The sequence below is a fragment of the Schistocerca nitens genome, chromosome 2 (assembly GCF_023898315.1).
Source record: "Schistocerca nitens isolate TAMUIC-IGC-003100 chromosome 2, iqSchNite1.1, whole genome shotgun sequence".
In the NCBI taxonomy this organism is placed as follows: Eukaryota; Metazoa; Arthropoda; class Insecta; order Orthoptera; family Acrididae; genus Schistocerca; species Schistocerca nitens.
Window position 1 is genome coordinate 456,517,843 of NC_064615.1, and position 16,244 is coordinate 456,534,086.

Genomic DNA, 16,244 nt, shown 5'->3' on the forward strand with positions numbered 1-16,244 from the left:
TGTACTATGTGGTGAGTTCAGAGCAATAATTATACTGTGTGTGTGTGCTTGTGTGTGTGCGTGCCCGCGCTCATGCTCGCAGGGAAACGAACTGCCGGCAAGTCGCAGTCGGGTAGAAATAATTAAAAAATAAGAAACATAAATAAAGAAATACAATAAATGAAGAAAATATAAAAGAAGTTACAAAACGATGAAATTTATGTCTTAAAGGCACAAATAATGTTTTGAACAAGACATGCAAATGCGCAAGCAAATTCAATGGGAGAAAAAATTTATCAATGTAATTAAATTTAATAATGTAATAATGTCCAGTATGTAATGGATAATACGAAATAAGAAAGATAGGGGAACTTCTTATACAGTAATTATTTACGAGTAAAGAATACAGACACTAACGTTAAAGAATACAGAAACCTTATTCCATCAAAAGTGTGTCAGAGTCCAGAGTCTATGTTCATCATTGGTAGTAAATCGTAACCTAATATCTCAGCTCATTAGCTAGATTACACAATATAAAATGAACGCTGAAACGTTGTAAACATAAGAAGGAAAGAAAAACATCTCACAATGACACAAAAAGAAAACAGCGTAAACGGTAGTAAAATTAATTTTGAGGTTGCATTCCAACAAAAAGAGGGTTTCATGACACAGAGTTATATAATCCTTTGGAATGTGTCATAGCACACATCTATGCTCACAGACTGAGTAAGGATAAACAGATGTGAATACTGTAACAGAAGTCCATCCCACTCGTTTCGTAGCCCGACGTCTGTGTCTTCCGTAAGTAAGCCAGTTGTCTAAGAAGCCAGGTGTCTAAGTTCACTGAATGACTGAAATTGTATAGAAGCTGTGTAGGCAGCGGAGATACATGTAATAAACAAGAATGTTTATGAGTGATCATGAAAATTGTTGAAAAAATAACCTTGACTAAAATCGCGCTGATCGTTGAGGATGAGATGGACTTAAATGTACTAAAAAAACTGTCCAATTCTGATAATTAGTACGTTCTCTCTACCTGGTTTGCCGGCCGCTGTGGCCGAGCGGTTTTAGGCGCCTCGGGCGTGGATGTGTGTGATGTCTTTAGGTTAGTTAGGTTTAAGTAGTTCTAAGTCGAGGGGAATGATGACCTCAGATGTGAAGTCCCCTGCTTAGAGCCATTTGAACCATCTACCTAGTTTCAAAGAAACGACCTGTATGACTAATGTAAAAATGAGGACAATTACCTCTCATCACGTCCACCCCAGATCCAGTGAACTTGTCTTTATTTGGCCCAACTTGGTATCACCGACGCGTCTTCACTGTATCGGTAATTTTTGTATTGTTTCGCCTAGTTCTACTATTGACTTCCACTGATGTGTGTAGGCTTCGAGCTACGACTCCCTCATATACAGAGTGGTAACTAACTACTGCCACCTAGAAAAACTCCGAAAGTATGATAGTAGCTGAAAAGTTTGTGGAACAAATGTTGCATGAGACAGTGGGGGCCATAAATGACATTGATTTTTTGTTACTAGTTGGGGTCGCGTCAGAGATATGAAAGTCAACTTTGTTTTCTAAATAGGATGCTATAGTTTCGTACTTATTTCATGATAGCGGTTATCGAGACGAATCCAATGATGTGTTACAGAAAGGTCTTTGAAGGTCAACGAATATCACAAAGGTGGCATGAACGTCCATTTACAGAAGGTGTTCGAAGTGATGACCATTGATATCAGTGCAATGCTGCAGTCTTCTTATCATGGATTGACTGGTATTCCTTATCATTTCGGCACTTATCGAAGCACATGCTCTGACAATTCTCTCTCGTATATCGTGCAAATAGTAAATATTCGCCGAATAAAGCGTATCCATCTAACGTGCCATTGACATGTAAACACCATTCGAGGGTTTCACAATACAACACTAATAGGAACGGTAGGACTAGAATCGTTGAATAAAGCGAATCTGAATGATATATTCCTTCGAGGAACAAGTCGATATGCTTTTCATTTACGGAGTACACAAACGAAATTCAGTGAGAGCTAGAGACTTATACGCTGAAAGATATCCTCAACGTACTAAAACTATACGTGGCACATTTAAATACGTGTATGATAAATTGAGTACAACAGCATCTTTAACGCATCGGAAACATATCCGGCAAAGGAATTACTAACAAGGAAACTGAAATTGGTACTCTTGCCACTGTGGTTCAGGATCCTTGTGCTCGGGCCGCACGGGGTAGCCGCGTGGTCTCGGGAGTCTTGTCACGGTCCGTTCGTCTACCCCCGTCGGAGATTCGAGTCCTCCCTAGGCCTTGGGTGTGCGTTGTCCATAGCATAAGTTTAAGTTAAATTAAGTAGTTTGTAGGCTTAGGGACCGATGACCTAAGTAGTTTGCTCCCATAATACCTTACCACAAATTTCCAATTTTTTTCCTTGTGTTTGTTCGCGACAGATCGCAAGGGAATATGCCATGAGCCCGAGTAGTGTCGTTCGTGTTCTGCAACGCCATAGATTCTGGAGGACAGAATTACAAGCCCCTATTTCATCGAAGGAAATCTTAATGGTATGAAGCACACCACACTCCTGCAAGAAACATTAGTTCTGTTAGTGGAAGAAATACCTTTAGCAACAAGGGACAGAATGTGGTATCAACACGATGGGCGTCCAGCATATTTTTCGCTTATTGCTAGAAATGAGTTGCAGAGACAATTCCCAAATCGTTTAATTGGACTTGGAGGAGAAGTGTCGTGGCTGGCTCGTTCGCCAGACTTGACACCTCTGGATTTTTTCTTGTGGGTATTCGTAAAAGACATTGTTTATACAGACGTTCCAACAACACCTGAAGATATGCGAGAGAGAATTGTCGGAGCATGTACTTCTGTAAGTGCCGAAGTGACAAGAAATACCACTCAATCCATGATAAGAAGATTGCAGCACTGCATTGATACCAATTGCCATCACTTCGAACACCTTCTGTAAATGGACGTTCATGCTATCTTTGGGACCTTCGTTGACGTTCAAAGACGTTACTGTTACACATCACTGGATTCGTCTCGACAGCAGCTATCAGAAAATAAGTACCAACTATAGCATCCCATTCAAAAAAACAAAGTTGACCTTTCTATCTCTAACGCGACGCCAACTAGCAACAAAAAAACCAACGTCATATTATGGCCCCCGTTGTCCTACAAACTTTTCAGCTCCTATCATACGTTCGCAGTTATTCTTGGTGGCAATAGTTAGTGACTTACCCTGTATATATTTTTATACTCCGCTTGTTAGCGCCCTTGGCGACGTCGGGCTACGATTCGTGTTGTTAGACTTTTTGCTACATTACTTACATGTGCTTTCCTAAGACTGTGAGCATGTGTGTGTTTTGACGCAGTCCCAAAAGATTGCATGACTCTGGGCCAAGGAACTCTCTTTTTGCTGGAATGCAATCATATTACTAGATGTATTATTAAGTTTATGCTGTTTTCTTTTATGTAATTATTACATGTTTTAGTTTCCCTCTCATATGTAAAAATTTTAAGTATTCGTTTAATGTTGTGTAGCCTAACTAATGAGCGTAGATATGAGGTTACAATTTACTCGTACTTCCAATGACGCACGTAGACTCTGGGCTATGAAACACTTTTGATAGAAAATTGTTTTTGTATTGTTTCACATTAGTGTTTATATTCTTTTATTGTAAGTAATTAGTATGTAACTAGGCCCCTCCCCCTCTCTCTTGTTTCGTTATATTCAGCGTGCCTTTTACACGACGGGAAATGTGCTGTTCCGTACCAGACTCCGGCCCTCAATCTTGTACGACACAGCCATTGTCAGAAACTCTTTATGATGATTTTCAAAGGCTGTTTGCTTCAATGCTGCAACGAATGCAAGAGCGTGAATGTCGGGTCACACCTCGTAGCGATGTTGATAATGGACATCATTTCTGAATTGAATGGACGTTTAATCATCCAATACCCCCTATGTAATGAACGACACCAGAAAATTCAGTGAATATCGAACTCTATAGGATGCAATGGCAACAGCAGCCAGTCAAAATATACCATACCAATAGCAGTAAGAATAACGTCAATCAGGACAGCACGGTATGAAGACATTATGGTGAGAGTACACACGACATCTCTAATGGTCGTTTCTGGAGTAGAACTTATGTCATTATAATAGAAGGAGTAGTTGTGACGAGTAATGAGTCTCACATCTAGTATAACTGATCTTCGTGGCAGGAGAATGCATTATATAAGAAACATAGTGAGTTTGTTCATATCGAATTATACAAGAAGAACGTCACACTGGTGTATCTTCCAAAACCATCTGTGGCATATCAAAGAAAACAAATAAATGTTTTATACTCTGACTGCAATGGAGTCCGTGTGCTCAAGTGACCTCGTCTATAAAAGTAAGATGTGGCTGTTTCGTTGTACCTGACTACCCCGCCACCACCAGCGAACCTCATATCTGCTCCCGTCCATCGCCATCCTGAGACTGCCTGGTTCTCTCAGTACTCGTCATCGCACAATTACAAACTTTATCTCTGACGCAATCCTATGAGCCCATTTACTATGGCGCTTTCAGATACGTATCCAAATTTCACAAATCGTTTTCTGTTCACTCTAAACATTCTACTATTTACAATCAAATATTTAAAGAAACGTCTATTTTCATCATCTCATACTACTGAGATGAAACAGAAAATTATTATTTGCAAATTTGATTAGCTTTAAATATAAAATTATTGTTCCCATAGAGACCATATGAAGTTGGTTAATTTTATAGCCCTTCGCATGTGGTACATGATTGCTAATTTAACTATACATTGACACAAGTACTGAGATGGTTCAAAGCAAGTTTACATTTATATAGTGTAAAAAAGAGAAATTATTTTTAGCATTAATTAACTCTGAAAAACACTGAATACCGTTGTAGGATCTGCAATGACCTGTTATAAAGAAAAACATTTATGATCTATATACAACAAATATTTCTACATGCATACATACTCCGCAATCCACAATACGGTGCGCGGCGGAGGAACCCCGTACCACAACTAGCATCTACTCTCCCTTTTCCACTCCCAAACAGAACGAGGGAAAAATGACTGCCTATATGCCTCTGTACGAGCCCTAATCTCTCTTATCTTGTGGTCTTCCCGCGAAATGTAAGTTGACGGCACTAAAATTGTACTGCAGTCAGCCTCAAATGCTGGTTCTCTAAATTTCCTCAGTAGCGATTCACGAAAAGAACGCCTCCTTTCCTCTAGAGACTCCCACCCGCGTTCCTGAAGCATTTCCGTAACACTCGCGTGATGATCAAACCTACCAGTAACAAATCTAGCAGCTCGCCTCTGAATTGCTTCTATGTCCTCCCTCAATCTGACCTGATTGGGATCCCAAACGCTCGAGCAGTACTCAAGAATAGGTCGTATTAGTGTTTTATAAGCGGTCTCCTTTACAGATGAACCACATCTTCCCAAAATTCTACCAATGAACCGAAGACTACTATCCGCCTTCCCCACAACTGCCATTACATGCTTGTCCCACTTCATATCGCTCTGCAATGTTACGCCCAAATATTTAATCGACTTGACTATGTCAAGCGCTACACTACTAATGGAGTATTCAAACATTACGGGATTCTTGTTCCTATTCATCTGCATTAATTTACATTTATCTATATTTATCTATTTCAAGAACTTTCTGTAATAACATAGCAACAAGTAATTCTCTATATAGCGTGTTACAAAAAGGTACGACCAAACTTTCAGGAAACATTTCTCACACACAAGAAAATATGTTATGTGGACATGTGTCCGGAAACGCTTACTTTCCATGTTAGAGCTCATTTTATTACTTCTCTTCAAATCACATTAATCATGGAATGGAAACACACAGCAACAGAATGTACCAGCGTGACTTCAAACACTTTGTTACAGGAAATGTTCAAAATGTCCTCCGTTAGCGAGGATACATGCATCCACCCTCCGTCGCATGGAATCCCTGATGCGCTGATGCAGCCCTGGAGAATGGCGTATTGTATCACAGCCGTCCACAATACGAGCACGAAGAGTCTCTACATATGGTACCGGGGTTGCGTAGACAAGAGCTTTCAAATGCCCCCATAAATGAAAGTCAAGAGGGTTGAGGTCAGGAGAGCGTGGAGGCCATGGAATTGGTCCGCCTCTATCAATCCAACGGTCACCGAATCTGTTGTTGAGAAGCGTACGAACATTTCGACTGAAATGTGCAGGAGCTCCATCGTGCATGAACCACATGTTGTGTCGTACTTGTAAAGGCACATGTTCTAGCAGCACAGGTAGAGTATCCCGTATGAAATCATGGCGGTGAATCGAGGAAGTACAGTACATACTGAGGAAACTAAAATGAGCTCTAACATGGAAATTAAGCGTTTCCGGACACATGTCCACAAAATATCTTTTCTTTATTTGTGTGTGAGGAATGTTGCCTGAAAGTTTGGCCGTACCTTTTTATAACACCCTGTATACAAGTCGCAGGTTGAAACGCTATCACGGCAGACCGAGGAGTCAGATAAGAATTTAGTATTCCATATACATTTTTAATATTTATGTACACACTTATGTAAAACCGAATAACTCATCCTTCGAGCGAAAAAGGATATTCTAATATAGATGCTCATTAACATATAGTTCCTAAACCACTGAAAGGTGTCTGTCAGGTAAAATTATTTTTGTGCATTATTTACTGTGCGAAATAGGACGTGGAAAATTTCCTCTGTTTTATAATATAATTACTTTTAATCTTGAATTCTGAATCTCTAAGGGTGCACAATGTCAGATGTGCAATGTATTTTAAATATCTCGTGCAACATCAAGGTTTAAGATTTTGTAGATGGAAAGTTCGTGAGATAGCCATTTTTTCGATTTTATGCGACCAAGTTCTGTGTGCCACACAGAAATTCGAACATGGATCCCTCCCTTATGTGAGCTGTGCATCACTAGTTTTTGAAGTGTAATCGTTCTTCGAATGGTTCTCAGGACAGATTTTCCATTACTTCTGAGGTTCACTTCCTTTACTCAGAGGAATTTGTCCTCTATGTTCAGATACATTAGTTTCCGTTCTACGTTACACACAAGGCGGGTGTTCTGTTGTTGTGCTGCCCTCAGGAGTTCCTTCTGAAGCCAGAGGCCAGCGTGGAGCACTCCAGCCAGGACGCCGCCACGGGAGAGCTGAGCCTGCAGCACGTGTCGGCCACGTGGGACGGCGACGCCGACGTCCTCTGCGGCATCAACCTCACCGTCTTACCCGGCCAGCTGTGCGCTGTCGTAGGGCCTGTGGGCTGCGGAAAGGTAACACACTTCACCTGCTATTGTGAAAGGTGCGGCGTCCGTGGACGTGGGCGTAAGTTGCTACTGCGTTCATTTTCGTACATGTACAGCTCGATTTCGATGACCTATCGGAAGTATCCTCACCTACTAACATGTTATACTGGTGGAAAATCTGTACAACAGTGCAGCGAATACCAATGGAATTATTCTGCTAGCAAGTAACAATCTCCTCACCGTTATAGATACCAAAAATTTTTTTTTCTTTAATTCATGGTTAACAAAATACGTCCCATGCTATAAGAGCGCCAATCACCGCCCCTTCTCTCTACTGACTGGAGTACTATCACCTATACGAGAATTTTCAGGCGAGGAAACTTGTGTAAGCCTCGAACTGCCTGCTGTTCAGCGTTGCCATTGAAGTAGAGGTATAAATTTTGAGGTGTTGGAAGCGCTCACTCTGTTACGTTGTCAACACACTAGTTCCACAACGATCTTTTCTTTGACAAGTCTCGACTATGTAAGTGCAAAGTTATTCTTAATCCTACAATTTTTGCTTCTACGTTGTTTTTTACAATTATACAGTTTGACTGTGTTAGATAATTACCGATACTGTTATTGGGTTTCACACGGAGAAGTTTATGTAAGTGCGTGACTTTTTACGATACGATGGCGAAAACTACACTGAAGGAAACAAAATCGCAACACTAAAACGTAATTAATCTAGAGTAATGAAATTTCTGGAATACATTTGTCTAGATAAAATATTTAAGTGATTAACTTTGCAAGGGAAGCATTGCGAATGTGACACGCTAGTATATTAAAAGTCGGTGTAACCGCCAGAATGTTGAATGCAAGCACGCAAACGTGCATGCATGTTGTTGTACAGATGCCAGATATCCAGTTTGGGGGTTCTATGTCTGTTGCACCAAGCCGCTCAAGACAGGGACGATTAATGCTGTTTGTGGACGACACAGGAGTTGTCCGATGATGTCCCATACGTGCTGGACTAGAGACAGGCCTGGCGGTCGAACAGGGAATGACAACACGCCGACACTCTGTAGAGCGTTTTGGGTTACAACAGCGGTATGTGGGCGAGCGTGATCCTGTTGGAAAACACTCCCTGAAATGCAACTCTTGAATGGCAGCACAGCAGGTCGAATCACCAGACTGATGTACAAACTGGCAGTCACGGTATGTGGGACAACCACGAGAGTGCTCCTGCTGTCATACTAAATCGTACCCCAGACCATAACTCCTGCTCATCGCAGTGGAACGTGCTTGCCTACCATGCAGCGGGCCCTGGTTCGATTCCCTACCGGGTTGGAAATTTTCTCCGCTCGTGGACTGGGTGTTGTGTTGCCCTCATCATCATTTCATCCTCATCACCGGCACGCAAGTCGCACTGTGTGGCGTCGACTGAAAAAAGACTTGCACTCGGTGGCCGAACTTCCCCAGTGGGGCCTTCGGGCCAACAATGCCACACGATCATTTCATTTCATTTTCTCCTAGTATAGGTCAGTGTGCATCACGCATAAAGGTTGTTCGCAGGTCCTCAAGTGGCCTCCTTCTAACCAACACTCGGCCATCGGTGGCACAGAGGCAGAACCAGCTGTCACCAGAAAACACAACAGACCTCCATCTTGCCCTCTAACGAGCTTTCTCTTCACACCACTGAAGTGGCAAATGGCGGTGGTTTGGGGTCAGTGAAATGAAAGCTACAGGGCGCATGGCTCGGAGTTTTCGCACATCAGTTATCTGTTAATAAGCAACAGTTCGTTGTGTCACCGTGGTGCCAACTGCTGCTCGAATTGCTGCAACAGATACAGTACGATGCGCCAGAGCCGTATGTCGAACATTGTGGTCTTCCCTCTTGGTAGTACCATTTGGTCCTCTCGCGACAGTACATTCTTGTGACCATACTGCTAAAAATCATCTACAGTACATACATTCCTGCCACGTCTTTCTGCAACATCGCAGGAGGAACATCTACCCAGCTTCCCGTAGGCCTATTCCACGACCTCGTTCAAACCCAGTGAGGTGTTGATAGTGGCGTCTTTGTCAGCTTAAAGGCATTCTTGACTAACATCAGCCCACCACGTCCAATTTCAAAGGTAGCTAACTCTCACTGCCATTACAGCGTGTATTTAAATCAAACCTCATTTGCATCCTTATAGTGGCGCTACTACTGCCACTCTAATGCGACTGGCGCGAAATTTACATAGACACGCCTACCAACTTCCGTTTGCGTTGCACAACTCCTTGGTGTTGCGATTTTTTTCCGTCTTGCAGTATAAGTAAAAGCACTTGGTCAGACATAAAATAAACGATAAATCGATAGAAGTAAAGCAAATGAGCGATGCTACCACAACGAAGCACTGAGATGACAGAAAAATGAAAGGAATGTTAGGATTTAACGTCTCGTCAATGGAGAAAAGCTCGATTTTAACAAAGGATAAACAAAGAAATGGTCCGTGTTATTCTCAAAGCAACTTGCCTTAAGCCACTTAGGGAAACCTTAGAAAACCTAAATCTGGATGGACAATGGACTAGCTGGGTTTTGAACCGCTGCCCTCCCGACTGCTGGTTCAGCGTCTATCATTGCATAACTGTGCTCGATGGCATAAAAGAGGACGTGTTAAGCGTCTACAGTAATTAGCTTGCGTAGTTTATGGCAGTGCAAGTAATAATAAAACAATTATTCGCGTAACGTTGGGCGGGGGGCGGCAGAGCTGTCGAAGCGGGCACCTTGTTCGAAGGGTGCCACCCATCAAGAGACGGGACAGAGTCAGTCCGACACCGAATATGCCCTGACCAGGCGCCGTTCGCTGGGACACACGCAAGCTACTGCAGAAAGCGGTGGCTGCAAAACCAAGGCTTCATTTGCAACGATCACGCTAATAGGTGTCTGCTGACACGTGGCGCCGCTTTTCACTGTCTTTGTGCTTGTCACCAGGAATTTTTTTATTTCACTTGCGTGGGGCTCTGACCCATAGGTGACATACAATTACACAAAATACTTCGTATGACTAACACGTCACAGATATAGAGCCAAACATTTACCATGTAGTCAACAAAGTCTCAATAAAGTGACGTGGTAGAGATAACTATAAAACAGATTCAAGTAAATATTACAATTTGACCAATGCATAAATACTTTTAAACAATGGAAACTTTACAAAGACAAGACCCTCCATTACTACAACAAATAATTATTATTGATTGGCGACTCCATGTTGTCTTGTGCACAACGACCAGATAACAGGTATACTTGAAAAAAGAGACAGCATTGGTCGTATATTTTTACTATTGCAGAATCGATTTTCTGTCACTGAGTGACCATCTTCAGTGCTATATTGTATAACTTAAATTGGGATGCACTGTTGACACTATGCATTACGGCGATCACATAGACTCAAGCAGTAAGTACTGTATTCTCAAGTGGTAACGTTCCCAGTTTCGAAACTTTATTACTTTCTTGATCATGGATGTCTAGTTGGATATTTGACGAATTTGTGCATTGGCCGAGTGGGGTAGTTTGCTGTAATTCCTTTTAGATATGGAGCGAGTCGTTTCTGCATCGGTCCTTATTCGTAGGTAATTGTGAATTTGTTTTTAGGTCATTATTAACTGCTGAAATTTTTACAAACGGTGGGGCATTTAAAATTAATCGTAGTGTCTTTTATTGGAAAGTCTGGAGTCTATGTGATCGCCGTAATGCATAGTGTCAACAGTGCATCCCAATTTAAGTTATACAATATAGCACTGAAGATGGTCACTCAGTGACAGAAAATCGATTCTGCAATAGTAAAAATATACGACCAATGCTGTCTCTTTTTTCAAAAATAATTATTACTTACATGTTCCATGACTTTCCAACATACATGATCACGCGTATATGTATAGTATTTTTTTGATGTTTTCCTTCTCAAGTGGTAACGTTCCCAGTTTCGAAACTTTATTACTTTCTTGATCATGGATGTCTAGTTGGATATTTGACGAATTTGTGCATTGGCCGAGTGGGGTAGTTTGCTGTAATTCCTTTTAGATATGGAGCGAGTCGTTTCTGCATCGGTCCTTATTCGTAGGTAATTGTGAATTTGTTTTTAGGTCATTATTAACTGCTGAAATTTTTACAAACGGTGGGGCATTTAAAATTAATCGTAGTGTCTTTTATTGGAAAGTCTGGATTTTGTTAACGTTTGTAGATAGGGAAGAGTGCTGCACCTTAGTACACTCCTCAGACATTCGCATCTAGCCAGCCCTGTAATGAAAATTTAATTTATTTTCTTATTCCATTTTTTAATATTGACATTCACTTTTCATGTGCCACAGTCCTTTCTGGAATTACAAAATTGAAATTTATACCAACGTCAAAACATGTTCCAAGGCGCAACATTGTCATGTAACTAGAAAGAAATGAAGTACTGTTACACAAAAGCGTCGAAAACGAGAAAGTGTTGTCAGTACTGTATTTAATCGTCTACCTGTTACGTTATTACCCTACTACACATGAGCAATCAGTAAGTGAAATCAAATTAAGTAAAAGTGTTATAAAAAGCAGTTACAACTTAAATACATTTTGAAACAGAATTTATTGGAAACTAAGCATATTTCCTTTTTCAAGACAGGTAAAATTGTTCACGCATTAAAGAAACTTAGTTCTTTTGCAAGTGTCATGTGTGCCACGGTAAAAGACTTTCTTCTGTTTGTGACTACAAGATGGTGCAAGACACATTTTATCTGGTTTGGGTATGATCTGTTTATTAAAGGACGTAGAGAAGGTAACATACTATTTGCTTTATTTGTTATTTTCATTATGCATTTCTTAACGCGTTTATCCGAATGAACTCCAAGGTGCTTAGTGGAAATCAGTCCACGAAATATTTTCATTTAATAACACCGTGTTGTGTGCAAATCCTGTCTTTTCTTGGAATAAAAGTTCCTTGAGTTTTACACATATTTATTTAGATCTGACGTTTTTAAAATAATTTTTCAGTTAAAAATAGAATCCCTTGGAGTTTGTCAGGGATAATAAATATATTTTGATCTGAGCGGTATATCGCTGTGTAGCAGCAGTTGAGACTACCTTAAATGGATGAAAGTGGGTCATGTCACATAAATATATATTAAACAGTTTCAACTCTCAAAAGAGAACTTTACCACTTGTCCCTAAATCAACACATTCGACAATTCGACGCAGTACCTCACCATAAACATTTTCGGTCTATTCAAGGTTCTGTAGAGACATTAAACGAAACATCTCACCAGAGAGTGATAACCTAGTCCTCCGCAGACGAGTTTGACAATGCAGAGGGTTGCAGATTAGCGATGGAGCTGAACAGAAGAGCCAAAGCTCTGGTAGGGCTTCGTCAAATACTATGATGTTATGGAATGTGGAGTTTGTAAGTTGTGCGAGATGCATCGACAAGCTAAAAGTATTTACAAGGAAAACTTGATTGACAAGTGTTTGCGTGTGTGTGTGCGTGTGTGTGTGTGTGTGTGTGTGAGAGAGAGAGAGAGAGAGAAAGAGAGAGGGAGAGAGAGAGAGAGAGAGAGAGAGAGAGAGAGAGAGAGGGAGAGAGAGTATCAGTTACAGGCAATTGATGTACAAATAATTCAATTGAAGGCTTCAAAACCCGAGTGGTCCACTGAAACGTAAGGGCACACCCAGGAAGAGTTTTGCAAAATGCCAGGAAACACCAAGGATTTCGATGCAGCCCTACTAAGTTCACCTTGCTTGTACTGCTGACGTGAGACGCTTCAGCGTCAGCTGTAGCTGGAAGGCCGCTCAAGAGGTTCACCGTAAGGGCCGGTGACCAGCAGTCGGACGCCTCGTCCAGCCGGCTCCAGTTAGGCTGGACTAACGGCAGGAGGCCCTCCTGTTTCGCGTGAAACAGGACACATTGACTATGCACCTTTACATACACTAGAACACTAGAGGAAAAGTCTGACTTCGAATTTTCCATTTATCCCAAAATGAGTTATAATTGACAAGAAAGCAATTCTGGGACTGTCAGTAATAGAATGAACATTTAACTCTTTTTTAATCTTAGTATGCAATGGAAAATTGTTATCTGTTTTCGCTTAAGCCAGGCAACACAACAAATTTGTTCTTTAGTCAACATTTTCTCATCAGTTTTTTCGTAAATGTCTGTAGTGGAACAGCTTTGATGCACTAAACGTTGTTTATATGCTCTCAAGCAGAGGTTTTCCTAGTTTATCTAGTTCTCTATTGTCCAGTTACTGTCTTTTGTTTCCAGTGTGCACAGCACTTTTACTTTTTGTTGCTCTTTCCCAAGTGACATTTGTGTTCATTTCATAAGATGGAGAACTTTATTGTTCACTAATCCTCATATAGAATGCAAATAATAACTCCCAGTAAATTAGATGAGCATCAACACAGATTTTAATCTATAGATAGCTGATTGTTGAAGTAAATACAAATAAACTTAACCACATACCCATTTGATTAAAACATAAAGAAGATCACTGTTTTTCAAAATAACGTAAATAAAAAATCAGTTTGTCGAAGATCGTGTTCTTATCCTACATACACTGAAAAACAAATTTACAATATAATTAGAAATGATCCTTTTCTATAGTCCTGTGAAAGAAGCAAACACCTCTTAAAAATGCATAAATAAAAAAGAGACCTTTTTCCTTGGCATCAAAAATGTCAGCATTACACCTCTTCGAAGATAATGAAAAAGTTATGAGAACGAACAATTGCTGTCTGACTAATTCAGTGCGTTCTTTTTCACTTCAGTGAGTCTATTTTTTTCAGAGCTCTCTGCTGTATCTGCTGATAAACGAGTTGTCTCCGTCGTCTGGAAGCCTGAGGATTGGTGGAAAAGTGTCGTACGCTTGCCAGGAGCCGTGGGTATTCGTGGGCAGCGTGCGGCAGAACATCCTGTTCGGACAGCCGTACGACCGGAAGAAGTACCAGCGCGTGGTGGAGGCGTGCGCCCTGTCCAGGGACTTTGAGCTGCTGCCGTACGGCGACCAGACGCTGGTGGGCGAGAAGGGCATCACCCTCAGCGGCGGACAGAGGGCCAGGGTCAGTCTCGCCAGGTGAGAACCCAAGCACTCTGCACGTGTGTCAGGCTAGGCGGAAAGTCAAATGTGAGCAGTTGCTTCCAGAAATAGGCCTTTATCTGCAACATTTACGTCTGAATCATGGGAAGAAATCTTTTTTTACAAAACACGCCACATAATAATAATATCCGGAGATTAAAACGAATACGTCACTGTTTTGTATGTATGTACCAGGCACTACTATACATTTCTGTTATATGTGCTTTTTATCAGTAAGTCACAATGAGTTTCGAACATCAGATTATCATCGTACGCCCATTCACACCATATTAATGGTTAAATAACTTGAGTTTCAGAAACACAGCATTGTAAAAAAATATGTTGCCTTTGAAAGCTTGTCGGCCTTTTGATATTAGATTAGAAACATGTATTATTGGAGTATAAATTTACTCTCATTTGTTATTTGTTGAAGAAATGAAATTCTAATCATTGGATACATGTTACGAGAGTAAATTTCTCAGCCTGGTACTGATATAGCGTAGGAATCTATAACTATTTGTTTCTGTTACGTTGTTATATCTGTTGCACAATAATATAGCTTAAGGACAAAAAGATGAATGTACATTAAAACTTGTACCACATAGCCATGTGGCTATCATCTTCAGAACTAAAACAAAGTAAATCTGTCATATATGCATCTAAATCTGAATAAATAGGCCTACTCCACAGTCAAGTTTACGGTGTGTGGCTGAGGGTAGTTCAGGTACCATTAGCAATCCCTCTTTCGCGTTCCAATTACAAGCAGTGCACAAGTGTCAGAAAGTTTCCGTATGACCACTAATTTTCCTGTCGCGGTCATTTTGCGTTGATTACGTTGAAATATTGCATTATATGCGCAACTATAAATCACGCGTAAATCGAAACGAGTCAGTTGATCAAATGCTGATACGATTATGTGTGTGTGTGTGTGTGGGGGGGGGGGGGGGGGTCTAGATTAATTATCCAATTGAACTCGGGAATTTTAGTGACTTTAACTTCCCGAAGTCTTTCATGTGTGACGAATGCCAAGTGGGTCTCTGCTCTGAATTCGACTGTAGAAATGCAAGAGCTAGCTGCCAAGTCAGAGTAAGACTAGGGAGTACCAATTTCAACTGGGAGTGAGCAAATGAGCAACGTAACTATTCTACCAAAATCTGCAACCATATTCCACAAGCAGCATTACGGCTTGTGGCAGTGGGTACTTAGCTAATTACTGTCATCTACCCCTCTTTCTAGGGATCTGTATGTCATTTGGTAAAAACGGAACCCTTACAGGGTCGCTTTATTGTCCGTCTGTCTGTCAGTCCGTCTGTCAGACTGTTAACACACCTGTTTGTCAGGAGCGGGTAGACGTGTCAAGTTCATACTTATGTCACAAAGTAAGGTCATGGCCGGTGTAAAAAATTTAAGCTTCTATGTCAATTTAATCAAATGACTCGGCCATTTATATTACATATTTTGATAATCGAAAAATTCCTTCACTAAAATCTATATGAACATTACCTAGAACCCCTAGAATCATGATATTTTTGCAAGCAGCGAGGTTTCACAGTACAAGAAAAGGGAAAAAATCTGAAAATTGTTGAATTATAATTATGTAGCATAAACATATTTTATACGATTACTCATTTAGATGCATTCATAATCTGTCACAAATATCGGGAAGTACCGTAGGTATTTTGATATGATTTTTATTAGTAGGTGGAGTGATTCACAAGAAAGGCCTGTCTGTTTAATTTACAAATATTTCGTCCTAACTGGCCGACCTATGATGAAATAAAGTCATCTGCCTCTGTGAAAAACATGCCTTTGCCATTTAGCAGTGATATAAGGCCGTCAGACAACCGTGCTGAGACACTATGCCGAAAACACGC

General features: G+C 40.8%; 1 protein-coding gene across 1 annotated transcript in view; it reads left to right on the forward strand.

Moving 5' to 3' along the window:
* LOC126236340 (ATP-binding cassette sub-family C member 4-like) overlaps window positions 1-16,244 on the forward strand; it is a 218,559-nt gene that overhangs the window by 85,212 nt on the left and 117,103 nt on the right. The window contains exons 10-11 of the mRNA XM_049945566.1: window positions 7,135-7,317; window positions 14,081-14,367. Of these exons, the coding sequence (XP_049801523.1) occupies window positions 7,135-7,317; window positions 14,081-14,367 (470 nt within the window). The remainder of the gene's footprint in view (window positions 1-7,134; window positions 7,318-14,080; window positions 14,368-16,244) is intronic.